Below are 17891 nucleotides of genomic sequence, written 5' to 3' on the forward strand. Positions count from 1 at the left end.
AAAGGAGTACCAACACTTAATCTGTGGTTCTAAAGGAGTACCAACACTTTACCTGTGTAGCCTTGTAATATAAAAGTGTTTTCGGTAGAACCCCCTGGGTGGGTTCTAGATGAAAGTCTTGTAATATAAAAGGGTGGGTTTTTGTTAGCACCCTCAGGAGGGGAAATGGTTCATGATATAACCTCCAGACAGGGTTCTAGGTGGAACCATTACACCATAAGGGTTTTCTTTAAAACCTCTCATAGGGGGTTCTGGGTTGAACCTTTCACAGATGGTTCTAGGTGTAACTCTTTAAAAAAAGGTTACTCCAGGAACCAAAAAGGTTCTCCCATGAGGACAATCAAAACAACCCAAATGGATCTAGATAGCACCGTTATTTCTTAGTGTATTAAACAAACAAGATATTACATGTAATAGATAATTGGTGAATTTTAGAGATTTTCATGGACAAATTCAGTTTCTTCAGACAGCGCTAGGCTAGCTGTTTCCAGTCTTTATGCTAAGCTAAGCTAACCAGCTGCAGCGTCATGTTGACTGAACATACATGAGTGTGGTATCAATCTTCTCCTCCAACTCTCGGCTACGAAGCGAATGAGCTCATTTCTCAAAATGTTCCTTTGAGAAGGCGATATTATCCGTGATGTTGTGGAAGCACTAATCCGGGTGATGGTGTGCTTCAGGCCCCTCAGGCTGGTTCTAAGGAGAAGACGCTGTGCTGCTGGTTCTGCGCTTCAGGCCCGATCTCCCTCAGCGCCAAGATCGAGCGAAAGGGCTACACACCAGGTGAGCCGCCTCTCCCCCTTAACTCCTTCAACTCTTTCCTTTATTTTTACTCTCAATGTTTCACTTATTTCACTTCTCTCTCAGTCCGACAGACTGATCTCTTCTCCCTTCTCTCCAAGGCGAGTCGATCCAAATCTTCGCCGAGGTCGAGAACTGTTCGTCCCGGGTGGTGGTGCCCAAGGCGGCCCTGTACCAGACCCAGACCTTCTTCGCCAAGGGCAAGGGAAAGCAGATCCAGCAGCTGGTGTCCAACCTGAGAGGAGACCCTCTGCCTCAGGGGAAGAGCCAGAGCTGGGAGGGCAAACTGCTGAAGATCCCCCCGGTGTCGCCCTCCATCCTGGGCTGTCCCATCATCAGAGTGGAGTATGCCCTCGTGGTGAGTCCAGGTTTCTCTGCACCTCAAAGCCACTATGTGTAGAGTCTGACCCGGGTACACTGAAGACCAGAAGGACTCAGATCCTCTAAATATGTTAAGGTAGTATCACAATACAAACATGACAAGTAAAAGGTACCATAAGTATTTTAGTATTAAAGTATTATTGTATTAAAAGTTAAAGTAAGAGTATCACAATGATAAAAATATGCTGTTACAAAATTATACTTGAGGACATAAGTTTTATAGTATCAAAAGTAAAACTATTCAAAATGCACTCTTCAGTTTATACCATGTTGTAATATTTCTTACTTCAAATTTACCAGCTAACATGAAAAACGACACACTACAGTAACGCAGTAAAAACTAATAAGAAACTGTACACTAATAACCTGCTGGTTATATATTAAAGTTAGTGCTGGGCAAGTTAACACGTTATTATCGCGTTAACTCATTCATTCATTAACACCGACAATTATTATATCACGCGTTCACGCAGTTTAGTTTTTATTATTAAGCGGACATTTTTAACACAAGAACCGACCGACCAACCGACAGCGAGCGGTGAACAGCTGTTTGTGTGGCGTCTCCTCCGTCTCTTCCCGTTTCCTTCACCTACATTCCCCTGGGTCCTAAGTCCCTCCATGTACAGCTTCTTATCACCCTCTATGTACCAACGTACATTTATAACAAATACCACACATATTACGGTAATCAGCGTTGCAGATGTGTCTGACCACAATACCAAAAAAGCAAAAAAGAAATGATTCATTTAAATTATTGTTTTAGAGTTTTTAAAGTGTTTTGTTTGTAATATGTATAATAAGCATCATTTAGTATCACTACTGAGAATTTAACAAACATAAAAACATGACGTAGATATGTTTGCAGTTTTCAAGAAGAATATTTAAATTGCATCTCTTACACACATGAAGATAAAGTTGTGAACACCGGCTGAATATCTATGATCAGAATCATTATAACTGTGTTATAACTGCTGCTGTGTAAAGGGAATACTGCTGCTAACAAGAACCTGAAGTGTTTAAAGTGTTTAAACCAAATGTTATTGACCTTTTGTTCATATAGCAGTACTTTAAAATAAAAGTGCGCAATACACTACTTTTTAATTCATTATTGAACTTTGCGCATAACAATGAGATTAATTGCGAAAAAATCATGCGATTAATCGCGATTAAATATTTTAATCGTTGCCCAGCACAAGTTTATTATTATTATTATGTTTTTATTCATTTTATTGTGTTTTATTTTCATTATGTTTTTAATAATAATTATTAGAATAAATGAGGGTTGTATTGTTGGCGAGTGTAGCTGGAGGAGGTTCAGGACGGTGTTGTCTTTGACTGTAAAACAACGTTCCTGTTAAAGAACGAGGAGTTCTCGTCTCTTCACACTCAGGTGTGTCAGCTTGTGTAACGCACCAACAGCTCATGTGTATATGAAAATACTTCATCACCTCAGGAGCTCATATGAACTGGTCCAACTGGCTCCCACTGAGACCCCCCCCCCCCTGTCTCCCTGCAGGTGTATGTGGACGTTCCCGGCGGGTTGAACTTGTCTCTCTCGCTGCCGTTGGTGATCGGGACCATACCTCTGCATGCCTGCTCCTCCCGAACCTCCAGCATCAGCAGCAACTGCAGCACTTTGAGCTGGCTGGGTCTGTCCGAGAGGCCTGAGGGTACGAACACACACACACACACACACACACACGTACGTGTGTTTTCTCTGTCGCTGCACTGAGGGTCTCTAACGCTCGTCTGTTGTTTTTGCAGCGCCGCCGAGTTACGGCAATCTGTCGATATCAGAGTCTCAGAGGCGGGAGTGTCTGCACGGCTGTGAGAGGTCTGAGGACCAGGACCAGGAGGCTCTGCTCACTTACATCACAGAGTTCAGATATCTGCCCCCCCCCACTCTACTCTGAGGTACAGTTCATACGCACACTCATAAACACACCGTCAGCAGACAACTGTCACTCACTGCAAGAGAGTACAAAACGTGCAACATATACATGAAGATGCAATAAGAGTATACAAAATATATAAAGTATATATTAAGATGATATACAAAGTATCCACTTAAGATACATGAACAGGTATAATTTTTCAAAACTACTTCTAAACACATCATTATACTTCAGCTGAGCGTTACAGGAGTTTTGAGGATTTTTTGGGTAAAGCCGAGCTAGCTGTTTCCTCCTGTTTCCAGTCTTTGTGCTAAGCTAAGCTAATGTAACCGGCTGCAGCTTCACATGTATTGTACAGATGTGAGAGTGGCATCGATCTGAACATCTGTCTGTGATGTCATCACACCTCTGACTTCTACTACTGAGGGATCACATCTTTCAGTTGTATTTAGCTTTTTGGCCTCAAGTTGACAATTAAAATTAAAGAAGAAGACATTTAAAAGAATACGGGATTCAGAAGGATTTCGATTTTCTATCCTGTCAACATGAGGAAGTTTAAATATGTGCTTTATATGTATTGCTCCATCAGCAGCCGGTAAAGACGCCGCTCTGTCCCCCCCCCCTTCAGGTGGATCCGTACCCCGACCCCGTGGAGGTGTGCTCGGCGGCAGCCGTCAGGAGACCCGACACGTGTCCGTCCCGCTGAGGAGAAGCTCGTGAGCTCTGAGAGGCTTCATGCACAGCGTCACCCCTCGACTCCAGCCAGCTTCTCACCAGATTATATATCACCATAAATAAGGCTGGGGGGGGGGAGTCAGCTGAGAGAGTATTCGGTGACCGCACTGACATATGGACCAGGGATTTTATATCCTGTATATCCTGTGCTCACGATGAGGCAAAAAACAGAGTTCCTTGACACCACTGTGTGACTCTGACGAGGCAGAACACAAACACCAAGCCTCCACGGGGAATTTTGCACAAACCGTTGTTTCTGTTTTTTCCTTTTTCGGTGGTTTTATATATTCTGCAGATTGCCGCCGTCTTTTTTTTATTCTTTTGTGCGGTAGATTCTGTCCACACAATATTCTCTTAAATATAAATGACACCTTTTTTCAAGACGAGGACAAAAGCTACAAGTTCAGTTATTAAAGGAGAGTTTGAGCTCTGGGACAAGAAACAAATACAAACACTTCGAGCACTGACAGTAAAGCTCAGATTGTGTATGAGTGTGTGTGTGTGTGTGTGTGTGTGTGTGTGTGTGTGTGTGTGAGAGAGAGAGAGAGAGGTGTGTGTGTGTGTTGGTTTAAATGACCAGGGTCTAGAGAATAAGCACAACTCCGACCAACCAAGATAAAGTACCACAAGTCGCCTGTCGGGTTCTGCTCTGAACTGAAGCTTCTCTTGCTGTAGATTTTATTTCATTATTATTTTTATTTTCCGAACATGGATGTTAAGAAGCTTTGTGCTCAAGAAAAAAAGATAAAAAAAGATAAAAATGTTTACAGATGAATATATCAAATTGAGAATGTTGTTCAAACAGCTTCCACCTAAAACTTCAAAGTGCAATATATTTTTGTATGAGTACTCTTCTTTTTTTTTTTTTTGCACTAGTTTTTCATATACTCTGTTGCTGTTTATTCCATTTCTGTGCATTATATATTATTATCATGATCTTACTGCTGTCATGATCAATTTTTTGATAAAATAAAAGGTTTATTTTATAAAATAATGAGTCATTTGTAGTGTTTCTGTACATTATGAGATAGTAAGTCATAATTATGAGATAGTATCTCATTATAATGACTTACAGGATCTTTATTTGTTCCTCACAATGAGCTTCCATACAAACATGAAACCTGTTTTTGGGATTCAGTGAGAATTACACTTTACAAATATATAATTATCTCAGTCGTCCATCGTGAATAAACTCTCCTAAACCCGCTTGGAGAACATGAGCTCCGTATTACTGCAGACCTTCCCTGAGAATCCTCATGATGTTAAGTTTACTCCAGTATTTAAGTAATCCAGTGATAGTTGTGTGTACATTCATGTGTACACTGTAAACCAGAGCTGCTACTAGTTCATTCTGCATACTTTAAATCGAACCACTGTGCCACCGTGTAAACAAATATTGGCTGAATGTGTGCGACTCAGTAAATCCCCGGCCTACACTGCCAGTCAGTGTAACAGCAGCTGATCCGTCATCCCGGTTTCTGCAGAGACAACAAACCAGATGTGAGCCGGAGCTCTCGTGAGCCGCTGCACACTCTGCAAAAAACAGAATTGAGCTTAAATTCACCAAAAGTTACCATTACATAACGCCTCATTTGCATATTTAAGCACAATATTTCAGAAAACTTGTAATACAAATAGTACTCCTCTTAATGTGAGTGGTGAAGTTTCATGGTGATATCTATGAGTTCATGTTTTGACCCTATTCACCCGTAGTGTCTTCAGAATGTCTGTAATTTAACTGTATTTTCACAGCGTGGTATTAGTACTTTTACTTAAGTGAAGGGTCTGAATACTTCCTCCACTCAAGTACTTTGAGGTAAGTTTGTACTTTACTTCAGTATCTCAACTTTTATGCTACTTTATTTCTACTACGTCACGTTTCAGTCAAACAAAGTATCGCGTTAGTTCCGGTAACGCACTGAAGTCACGCTTCTATCTGCCGTATGCTTCACAATCATTGGCCCATTCACAGGCATGTGACCAGCAGCCTCCAATCACATTCTCGCAGGTGCCTAGCACGGGAAAGTTTCTAAAGCAGTTTCCGGTCACAGCTGATCCGACACATCTGTGCTTCTAGGTTTTTATGATAATAGGATTAACGTAAATAATCCCGGTGGACCGGATTTTTTCCTGTTGCCTAAAACCCGGTAGAATTTGCTTGGTTCTCGGCCGAGTTTTTTTCACAAGTTTTGTTGTCGGGCCGCGCGCGCTAAGGCCAGGACGCCGGCGTCTCAAGCTAAGTATCTGCTGCTGCTAATGCTAATGCTAATGCTGCTGTCATGACGTGTTTCTGCTTGTGTTCGCTTCATAATGTCAGTTATTATGTTATTAATTTTAAATAATTCAATTATAATAATATAATAATTATAGTAATAATGTAATATTTAATTAAGTTATTCATAAAAACTCCGTTTTTTGTCTGTTTTTATGGTGTCTACATGTTAGCAGGTGGTGTTGTGCTACTTCCGTTTCCGGTTCTTATTACTGTTTCCTGTTATCCTTTTAAATTTCTGCTGGTGTTATTCAAATATTATTTCCTGCAGCAGTTGAGCTAATTTCTTCAGATGTCCTCAACATGCTAACCTTTTCTTTTTATTATTGTGATAAAGTTAAAATACTTTTGTTGTTTTGTGGGCGTTTCCTGTCTACAAACTGAAGGCTGTCATAATGACCTCATAGTAAACCAGTAACATGACTCTTTAGAGGTGTGACATCCTGGCTGACTTAAACCAATGAGAAACAGCAGCTTGTTTGGTTCCAAAACAATAAAAATAAAAGAAATAATAATCATCACTTTGTACTTCTATCGACTGTCACCAAGTCTCACGATGAGCCTCTAAAATCAGCTTTTATTCCACCGCCTTTGGTTTCTGCAATGTGGAGAAACTGTCAAAATTGAACATTTATCACCCATTTGTTGCTTGATTTACAGTTAAAGGCACATAAATAACTCTGAATAATCACAATCTCTAAGCTGTTTGAGTTAGTTTAGTCTATCAGCTCATGCATGCTGTTTGTCTGAATATACTTTACTTAAACATTTTTTTGTGGTTGAATCGTAAAGGAGCCATTTTAAAGTTTATCTGAGGTTTCCTGACTGTCTATAAGAAGTGGACGTATGGTGACGTCACACATTGGGTTGTGGACTCATGTTTTACAGCCTTGAGTTCAGCGTTCTGTCCGTTGGGATCTTGGTTTTCGTCAGTCGCCATGTTGGTTTTTTGCAGCCAGAAGAGGGCGGAGTTAAGTACAACCACATGCGTGTGAAAACACACTGTGAAAGGTTAAAGTTGAAAGACGAAAAATTCAGACAACTCCTCCGGTAGAGACCTGTCAATCAGCGTGTAGCCCCGCCCTAAAGCATCCCCTGCTTTATGGTCTGTGTGACTCTAAATGGACCATAATGTACTAAATGAACATCATGCTGTATTGAAGAAGACTTGAAACTAGAGATTGAGACCATGAACTCATGTTTACAATGTTTACTGAGGTAATAAATCAAGAGAGAAGTAGAGTCATTTTCTCATAGACTTCTATGCAACCAGAGGAGTGACTGTGTGGCTGTAAATGGTTATCAAGATTTCAAGGCTTTTGGCATATGAAAGTGGGCGTGGCTTAATCTCTCAGCCCCTCACACACCTTTTTATGTATTTTTAAAACTCTGCAGTCGGTGAACTTAGGCTCGGATCTGTGGGTGAAGTTACACTTTCTAAGTAAGATTAGGGTTTTTACTTGTACTTACGTGTATTTTTATTTTGCTGTGTCGTACTTTTACTCAAGTAAAGGGCACGTGTGCATGTAGAAGTGTGCAGCAGACTCCGATCCATTCTTATCATTGAACCCTCAGACTAACCGTGTCTAACTCTTCTTCTATGAAAACATATCCCGTTCATAAGTGTTTCTACCGTGACTCTTTAATTACTGCGCTGTGAACAAGAACAAAAAACACAAACCCTCCTCCCACACAGACCAGAGGACACATGAACGATGTTTTGGCTTCCACCAAACAGGCTGCGTCTGTCCAGCTGATAAACACAAACTAGTTTCAACTGGATGCAGACAGACAGGCAGGCAGACAGGCAGACAGACAGACAGACAGGCAGGCGTCAAGCCTTTTAAAAGCCTTCCTCATATTTCCATGAAAGATAAAGTTTTTGCTTGTTTTTTCCACCACCGACTGGGAAAAGGTGTAGTTTTCTTTTGCTGTCAGAGACGCGTGATCCTCAGGACACATGCACAAAACTATCATTTCTCTGTTTATATATGTATATATGTATATATGTAGTTTATGTTTACTAAAGTCACGTGTTGGCCTTGGCGTAGTGTGCATGTTGGTTCTAGTTGTACATGCATCAGGAAAACACACATTTCTCTGCAGGCGTCTGGGCCTCGTGCCAGTTCTCAGGACGTCCTTGATGACTTCTGAACACAGTCTGGTTTGGTGTCTGCAGATTCCAACCCCCCCCCCCCCCACACACACACACACACACACACACACACACACACACACACACACACCCCCTATAAGAAAAGGTCTGGATGAAATGTAAACATGCTCAAACACACACATTAGTGCTTTTGTCGCCTCAGTTTCCGTCCTTCTTGCAGGAGTTTGCTGCTCCTCTGCAGCTGAACTCTTCTGCCCTTTACGCCGGCCTCCTGCTGGCCTCCCGCTCTGCTGCCAGCAGTCTGTGGGACGGACAGACGGACAGAAATAACCACGAGCTGTCTGCATTCATATCAGATCATGACTCACAATTTATGAGCGGTTTGTTCATAATCACAGCGCTGAGTGGCCCAAACACAAGGCAGTCACTAAGTTACTAATGTAACTAAGTACTTCTGCTCAAGTACTTAGAGGTACTATTACTTTACTTGATTCTTTTCATGCATTTACTCTAACAGCTTTTGTTACTTTGAAGAAACAGATTTCTGCTCACTAAACATGTTTTGTTTTAAATGAAATTGTCCAACATTTGTATACAAGTACAGCTGATCTTAGAAAATATATTGTCTTGATCTCGTGGTTTAATACTGTGTAGAGCAATATTAAACATGTATTAATATGTGAGCGATCACATATTAATACATGTTAAATGGTGATAGTTTAAAATAATAAAGTAAATTGAACATTGAGAAGATAATTAGCAGATTGATTCATAGTGAATGTAATTGTTAATTTAGAAGTTATGTAAACTTTGTAGAGTTTCAGCACAAATATAAGTTTTTACTCAAGTAAAGTACCTCAATATTGTTAAGTATTTCCATTTATCATACTTTTTACTTCTACTCTGCTACATTTAGTGGAAAATATTGTACTTTTTACTGCCTGACAACTTAAGCTACTTTACAAATAATAATTTTGCAGTAAAAATTATATTATAAGCTTATTAATAACAACGCTTTGTCCAACTTCAGCAGCAATATTTGAGTGAGAAGGATTGTGGCACCCCCTGGCGGCCAGTCTGTAGAAGTGAGACATGGCAGCAGTTTGGTGTTGGTTTTTATCTAATACTAGAACTACTACTAGAACTACTAGAACTGCAACTAATACTAGAAATAATACTAGAACTACTAATACAACTAGAACTACAACTAATACTAGAACTACTACTACAACTACTAGAACTACTACTAGAACTACAACTACTACTACTACTAGAACTAATACTACTACTGCAACTACTACTACTACTACAACTACTACTACAACTAATACTAGAACTACTACTACAACTACTACTACTACTACTGCAACTACTACTGCAACTACAACTACTACTACTACTACTACAACTGCAACTACTACTACTGCAACTACTACTACTGCAACTACTACTGCAACTACAACTACAACTACTGCAACTACTACTACTGCAACTACTACTACTGCAACTACTACTACTGCAACTACTGCAACTACTACTACTGCAACTACTACTACTGCAACTACTACTACTACTACTACTGCAACTACTACTAGAACTACTACTACAACTACTACTACTACTACTGCAACTACTACTGCAACTACAACTACAACTGCAACTACTACTACTGCAACTACTACTACTGCAACTACTACTGCAACTACAACTACACCGAGCTGGAGCTGAGATTTTAGAAATATTAAGCCGGCTGAAGAAAGACAAAATGAAACCCTCATAACTTCTAGAGTAACTTTTTATTAATTCCTTTAAATACCAAATCTTGCTTCTCAGCTTTCACAACCTTTTCTTTAGTTTTTAAAGTACATTGTGTTGTTTTTCATTGTTAAATTAGTCTAACTAGTAAATGTGCTATTCATTCAGAATTATAGTTAGAAGTATTAAGATCCTATACTACAGTAAAAGTACTAATACTACACTATAAAAATAGTCCAATACAGGTAAAAGTACAGCATTCGAAGCCTAACTTGAAGTGAGTGAGTTAAAGGTAATTCACAGTAAAAGTACTTATTGTACAGCAAAATGTTGCTTCTGGATTAATATTATATTTTACTGCTGTAGATGTTTTAACTCCTTTATATACTGTTGGCTTCTATATGACTGTATTATGACATAACATACTAGACTGTTTTTTTAATGACATACTATAACTTTAAAAAATGTTTTTAATGACATTCGGTCCTCGCAAAAATAAAAGCACGTGATCATTGTAACGGAGCCTGTTTTTATTTTTGTATATTTTTCTGCAAAATACAAATACTATCACATCTCTGTGAGGGAGTTGATGTACATGTACATGATCTCTGACTTTGTTTTTCTTCTGAGAAACTTTGTCTCCAGGTGGCGACAGAAGGCCAGCTTATGCCGCTAACAATCTGTTAATATTTAACTGGTGTTATTAGAAGCACGTAGTGGGAAAGCTTTTACATTTACAGTACAGACAGTCAAATCATATCATGGGGGGGGTCTGAGGTACAAGTCCAGGCAGTTACTAAAAGAAACTCAAAAAACACGATACACAGTTTGGTTAGTTTACACCTGAGGACGTGCTCCGGGCTCTGACGTCCCTCAGCTTTGTTAAACCCACAGTCGGGTTCAGTTAATCTGAGAACAGCTGACCAGCCCGGAGACAACGGTCACCATGAAGAAACACATCGGGGCTCCGCCCTCTTTCTTCTCCAACAGACACCATTGTGTGGTCTGTACATAAACTGCATTTAGTATTTTATTTGTTGAACTAGAACAGCTACTAGTGATGTTTTACTCACAGTGGCCGAGGGTTCAAGCTCCAAATATACAGTTTTTAAACCAAAATATTCAAATGTTAAGGACCCTCAGACCGCCTGTCTCTTTACAATACAAACACTCAGGCTCTTATTGTGGCGGGGTGTTACAGACAGTTTCAGGTACAAGGCACAAATTATTCAAAACGTCCACAATGTCCTTGTAGAGTCGCAGTACACAGAGGTGGAAAGTACCTTTACTCAAGTACTGTACTCTTTTTTTGATGTACTAGTACTTTGTTTTGTACTTTAATGTTTATATTTTATGCAACTCCTTTTAAAATCGGAGAAAGTCCATTTCTCTCTGATATGAAGAACTTATGGCGATTATTTTTCTTTGTACATTTGTTGTACTTTTACTTAAGTAAAGTTCCACCACTGTAAAAATACTGCATAGTGTTTTTAACCAGTAATTTGTCCTTTGAGCTTCACTGTGATGTGACACATTATTAAGAGGATTATTGTTTTTATTAAAATCTCCCTGAACGTTTAATATAAAACCTCTGCTTCTTTATATTAGTTATCTTATTAAATAGAGCTGCAGACATCTAAGAATATCAATTTGATATAATAAAGAATTCAAAAATCATAACACGATATAAAGCATCTCTGTCCTGTTGGATATGGCTTTTCTGACTGCTATGCTAAGCTAACAGCTAGCCTTGTCTCCGTGCATAACAAGGCCATGAGTGACGTTTATTCATCACTCCGAGGTCAGGCGACAATAACGCAGGTTTAGTTTGTATGGAAGCAAACAAAGACATGACAATGACCAAGTTATGAACCGTGACCACGACTGAATACTTGAATACGTTACGTGGACAGATTCAAGTTAAAGCCAGTTATGTGACATGAGGTTTGATTTATCCTATTTCTTTACATAACCGTACAGAAGTACAGATATTTAAGTTTGATTTCATGTCAAATGTGGAATTTAAGAATCTTCATTTTAAAACTTTTTGAAATCAAAAACTTTTTGTTTTGTAGTTTTCCATCCGTCATATTTATAATGAATTTAATCCGCTTTATTCTGAGTCTTCAGGCATTTGTTGACATTATCTTCATGTTTTATTGACGTATTTGTGTATTCAGTGGTGGTTCGTTATTATTCACTTTTCTTTGCTTCCAAACTTTTATCTGAATTGCGATTCACAGAAAAACACATTTTCGCTGACGCGGCTCTAATGATTCTCTAACTCTGAGAAGCGTTTTCACATCAAGTGAAACTTTTCTATGCAACCTGTTGCAAATAACTTCCTCCCCACTCACCCACCTCCTCCCTCTCTCCAGAGCTCCTCCCCCTCTCTCTCTCTACTTCCTCTCTACCGCTTTCCATTTGCCTCCCCGACCCTCCATACATTCATATTTATAAATGTGCGCAAATATGTTGAACCTGCAACACGACGTGGACCGAGTTCCCCTCAGCACGTCTGCTCAGAGTACCAGACTTCTTCTTCTTCTGTTTGCATACATGTGCACATGTGTGACATATTAGTTATTATACCCCCGCCCGCCCCCGCCCCCGCCCTATGAACACACGCAAAACAAGCAGTACATGTACAACACACGAGTAGTACAAACGTGTAGTACACACGTTTGTACGGATCATAACCTGGAGAGTCATTCATCAAACTGTAAAAGTAAAGATCTTTTCCTCTTGGTGTCGTCATGATGAGTAATACGTCATCAGAGTGAATCTGTGTCTCTGATTGGCTCGACTTTAGTCACTCTGAAGTGTACTTCTTAACAGTTTGATGAATACTTTCCAGAAGTACTTCCTCTCGTGTACACTTCTAGCTACAGTACATGTTGTGAATACAGCAGAACGTCACTGTATTCTGATAAAACTCTTTGACTCCGCCCCCTCTCACGTTACCATGACACATATAGCACACACCCACTCGGTACAAGAAGAATATGATATTAATAATAACACTATACGGTAACTTTTACTCCCCCCCCCCCCCCCCCCCCCCCCTTCTGGCTGCAGCCGGGCTCCCATCATGTGGCCCCCATCATGTGGCCCAGCCCTCGGAGAGCCTCATCCGTTTGACCGACGGGCTGTGTCGCTCCTCGTGATTGGCCAGCGGCTGCAGGAGGAAGTTGCCGTGGTGATCCTCGCCGTCCTCGTACGAGCTCTCGCAGCTGGACGCGCTGTCGCCGGGCGAGTGGCCGGCGGCGGAGTAACCGCCCGCGGTGGTCAGGCATCCGCCGATGAGTCCCGCGCCGAGCATGCCGATGCTCCGGTCCCCGGGAGGAGAGGCCGGCTCGGACTTGATGTGGAGGTTGGGAAGGTGGCCGGAGGAGAGGTTCAGGTTTGAGTTCTGACACAAAGTCCTGGAGGACGAGAGGAATACGTTAAACTCTTAGCTTCTATGCTTCCTTGATCGACGTCATACCCCCCCCCCCCCTCAAAGATACTCACCCCATGTGTCCCAGGGCCGAGTGCTGGAGGTTCTGTATCTGCTGCTGCTGCCAGCTCGCTACTGATCCCAGACCAGAACCTCCGAACCCGGACAGAGAGGACAGGTCGCTGCTGAGGGAGAACTCTGAGGAAACACGGAAATAAACCATAAATCATAAATCATCAGTCGGTTTCTCTGAGCTCGTTGACTTTTTATCTCAGCGACACTACGAACATATGATGTCAGAGAATATGATGCACAGCTGGAGATTAGAGGCTACAAGAGGGACGTTCCATAAACAATATATCATGATGTCATTGTATGCCATGAAAGTATCGTTAGACAAATGTCCAAAAATGTCTTGAACAAATCATGTCGGAAAATATGAAAAAGTCATTTAGTATGTTGAAATGTCATTAAAAACTCACATAGAATGTCAGAAATGATCATGAAAAGAAGTCTTTTTTTATTAAAAAGTCAGAGTACAGTATGTCCAAAGAAGTCCGAGTATAGTTTGTCATAAAAATGTTGAGTGTTATTTTTACGAGGAACTTGAACTCTGCTTTTATTTTGGAGGTCCCTGATGATACTTTTATTTTGGAGGTCCCTCATGAACAGCTGATCTGGGTCGTCCATGCTGGAGTCTGAGCTGAAGGAGCTTCTGGTGAAGCTGCACGATGTTCTGATTCCACCAGATTCTTTGGAAGCAGGTTTGAGTATTTTCACAGCGTGGTGTGAGTACTTGTACGTGTGTTGTTGTACTCACCTGTGCCGTAGGAGGAGGAGAGTGAGGACGGATAGCCGGCCATCAGCTGTGCAGGTAGAGTCTGAGCAGCGAGGGACACGGCCGGAGAGGACAGAGACTGAGCCGTCTGAGAGTGATTTATTCTCTGGTTCTGCTAAGACGAGACAAACGGAACGTTACACAGCTGCACGTACTCATACTCCTATACTCATATACTCCTATACTCATATACTCATACTCATATACTCATACTCATATACTCATACACTCATACACTCGTACACTTATACTCATACTCAAATACTCATACACTCATACTCATACTCATACTCATACACTCATACTCATACACTCATACACTCGTATACTTATACTCATACATATACTGTAAGTACTATCAGCCAAAGTATTTTAATTATTATGCTAAATCTAAAGCTGTCAGACAAAGTTAGTGGATAATATTATATTTATATATATTTACTCTGAGATGTAGTGCAGTAAAAAGTACAGTATTTACTCTGAGATGTAGTGGAATAGTATAAAGTATCATTAAATGGTAGTACTTTAGTAAATGTATCTTCAGAATCAACATGAATAAACACGATATACTACTAATACTACTAATAAATAAGTCGGGTGGAAGTTTGTATTTCCTATACATTTAAATAAATCTGACAAAAAACGAATTAGTAAAATTGAAATAATTACTACATATTAAACTATTTTAATTTCTTTAATTTAATAACAATTCTTCTCAACTACATTTTAGAGCTACATGTTGTACTTTTTACTGTACTACATGTATTTGACAGTTGACTTTGCCGATTCTTATTTTTAAAGTATATAACTAAAATACAAAAAGCCTCCGTGATATTAATAACCGACACACTGACATAAATCCATACAGTGAAGGATGAAGTTGAGCAGGACTCACGATGGGCGGCATGTTGCTGCACTTGTTGGAGGGCGGCATCAGAGTCCTGAGGTCGGGCTTACGGCTCATGCTCATTGGAGGAGGACTCTTGTCCGTCATGTTCTTGGACACGCCTCCTGGAGACCCTAAGCCCGGGGACGAGCAGAGGGAAGCGTAGCTCCCGTTTCCTGCAGACGCACACGCACGTTTGTGAGCAAATATAGATTTAACTTTAATAATCAAACACTAACGTAACAGTTTTATCTGATTAAAACCTGATTTAATTCTATTTATGTTGTAGAAATATTAAAATATACAACATAATACAGTACTATTCAATACAACGCATTATAATAAACTAAGAAACACAATGTTAACAGTGTGGGATTAAATACCAACTTTAATATCAGATGAGATGCTGAACAGGTAGCTGGTCTCCAGCTCTCTGAATGATGATAATAATAATACTAATACTAATAATAATAATAATACTAATACTAATACTAATAATAATCATGATAATAATAATAACGATGATAATAATGATAAAGGTGAGTCTTACCCACACTGGAGCCCACAGCAGTCAGCAGCTCTGAGCCCATCAGTCCTACAGACACAAACACGTTCACATGATTCTATCAATATTCACTGATCAATAATCAAACTCATTCTCTCAGTTCATCAGGATTCTCTTCTGATTATTCACACGTAGATAAAACATGTGTCTGAATCAAACAAGTTATAATATTTACTACTGAAGTGAAGAAGAGGATCTGATTCATAACTCTCTTCATCTTCATATCTCTCCTCACCTGCGTTCCCGGTGCTGGAGGGCCTCTGAGGCGACATGCCGTTCCTCTGCAGGGAGGCGTGTGAGTGGGGGAGGGGCAGCAGGTTGTGGTTCCCCAGCCCACAGCTGATCCCGGGGTGGGAGTACAGCAGACCACCTGGAGCCCCGGCCATGTCGTAGCTGGAGGGAACCAGACCCTGCTGGAGGAGACGGGGTTCAGTCAGTCGGCTGTCACTGATGACATATGCTGAATGTATATATAAAAAAAAAAATATATATATATATATATATATAAAGTAAACATACACAGATCCTCTGTCTGTTGATCATGAGGTCGATGTCCTCGTTGATCTTTCGGTACTTGTCGTCAGACTCGGGGCTCTGACCCGCCGAGTCGTCGGCCTCGATGTCGGGGCTGTCGCAGCCGCTCAAACCTTTTTTACGCAGCGTCTGAAAGAAACGTCTGGATGAGTGAAGCATTAATAAATCATAAGACATAAACTGTGCTTACTGGCTGTAGAGCGGAAACAAGGAGTCCGTTCAGAGCAACGTTTCTACAACAAGATGAATGTTTCTTTGAAGCACAAACTGTTGAAAGAAACAATCAGCAGATTGTTCAATAACTTCAGTTATAAATCATAAACATAAACACATAATGTAGACGTCATGTTTTACTATGAGGTAATATAAACATTAAAGTATAACTGCATTAAAACACATCACAAAACAACGAGTTACTCTGATAAAAAGAGGAAATACATGAAGTACTTAAATACTCCACTGGAGTACAATTACTACAATGTTAAGGTACTTTTCCCTCCATGTAGTGTTTGTACTTTTTACTGCATTTATTTAATAACTTTATTCAGATTATTAAAACTAAATATAATCAGCTAATAAAACAGATTTAAACATAAACAGATTAATGCATTAATAGTTATGATACAATAATACAATATATACTATTCTGCATCTTGTGTACTTTTACTTCTGATAATAAGTATATTTTGATGCTAATACAGCGATACTCTGTTAGAGAACATGACTAATGTTTACAGATGAAATACGTCTCGTCCCACCACAGGAGGGCGCTGTGTGACCAGACATCAACTCAAGTACTTCAGGGAAGTACAAATACCTCAAGATGTGACTGAGTATTTCTACTTTCTGCTACTTCTACTTCTCTACGTCTCAGAGGGAAATATGAATAACTTTAGTTACTTTACAGATTCTGATTATTGATACAAAATATAATCAATAATAAATGAAGTATTAATATACATTAAAGTACCAGCAGTACATGAAGTCAGTACAATGAGCTGATGAACACATCATTATAATACAATATACTACTCTGCAGAATGAGTACTTCTACTTTCAGTACTTTGAAGATATTTTGATGATACTTTTTGCTTAAGGTTTTAAACATGTACTATTACTTAAATATAGTATTCATACACTGTAGTATTACTGCTTCTCCTGAAGTATAAGATCCAAGAACTTTTTCCACCACTGTGTGCGCGTGTGTGTGCGTGTGTGTGTGTGTTGCAGTGACAGACTGGACTAATGGGCTGTGAAGTGCTGAAGCAGACGACTGAGAGCCAAACCACATACTGTACAACACACACACACACACACATGCGCACACACACACACTCACACACTCACACACACACACACACACACACACACACACACACACACACACACACACACACACACACACAGGGCTCAGCGGTTGGCCCAGTGCAGCTATCCCACTCATCCCAGTCATGTCCACCTGTTTGGCTTCAGAGAGGGGGGGGGGGGGGAGCTACCACCAATACCAGCGTAGCTCCCGGGCCGATGGCCGTAGAAGGCTATTTTTTGCTCCGCAGCGTTTCTCGTCACTCCCTCACAATCTGTCAATCTGGCTCGTCTATTAAAACATTAAACCCACTGCAGCACGCACACACACACACACACACACACACACACACACACACACACACACAC

The 17891-nt window shown here is 40.3% G+C and overlaps 1 protein-coding gene and 1 pseudogene across 5 annotated transcripts in view; one reads left to right on the forward strand and one right to left on the reverse strand.

Annotated features, from left to right (window-relative positions):
* Positions 1-5384, forward strand: part of LOC116400299 (arrestin domain-containing protein 3-like) — a 53144-nt pseudogene extending 47760 nt beyond the window's left edge.
* A 7620-nt stretch (positions 5385-13004) lies between these two features.
* The window catches only part of LOC116400292 (myocyte-specific enhancer factor 2C-like), a 19947-nt gene continuing 15060 nt past the window's right edge, over positions 13005-17891 (reverse strand). For 2 of the 5 annotated variants that reach the window (XM_031878066.1, XM_031878067.1), the window contains 7 exons: positions 16203-16346; positions 15919-16096; positions 15669-15713; positions 15128-15294; positions 14215-14347; positions 13469-13592; positions 13005-13380 (listed from right to left, as the gene is read on the reverse strand). In XM_031878066.1, coding sequence (XP_031733926.1) covers positions 13059-13380; positions 13469-13592; positions 14215-14347; positions 15128-15294; positions 15669-15713; positions 15919-16096; positions 16203-16346 — 1113 coding nt within the window. In that variant the 3' untranslated portion in view covers positions 13005-13058. The remainder of the gene's footprint in view (positions 13381-13468; positions 13593-14214; positions 14348-15127; positions 15295-15668; positions 15714-15918; positions 16097-16202; positions 16347-17891) is intronic. The other 3 variants (XM_031878070.1, XM_031878069.1, XM_031878068.1) reach the window with 3 other exon arrangements.

The sequence above is a fragment of the Anarrhichthys ocellatus genome, unplaced genomic scaffold (genome assembly GCF_004355925.1).
Source record: "Anarrhichthys ocellatus isolate YVR2014 unplaced genomic scaffold, GSC_Weel_1.0 scaffold160, whole genome shotgun sequence".
Lineage (NCBI taxonomy): Eukaryota > Metazoa > Chordata > Actinopteri > Perciformes > Anarhichadidae > Anarrhichthys > Anarrhichthys ocellatus.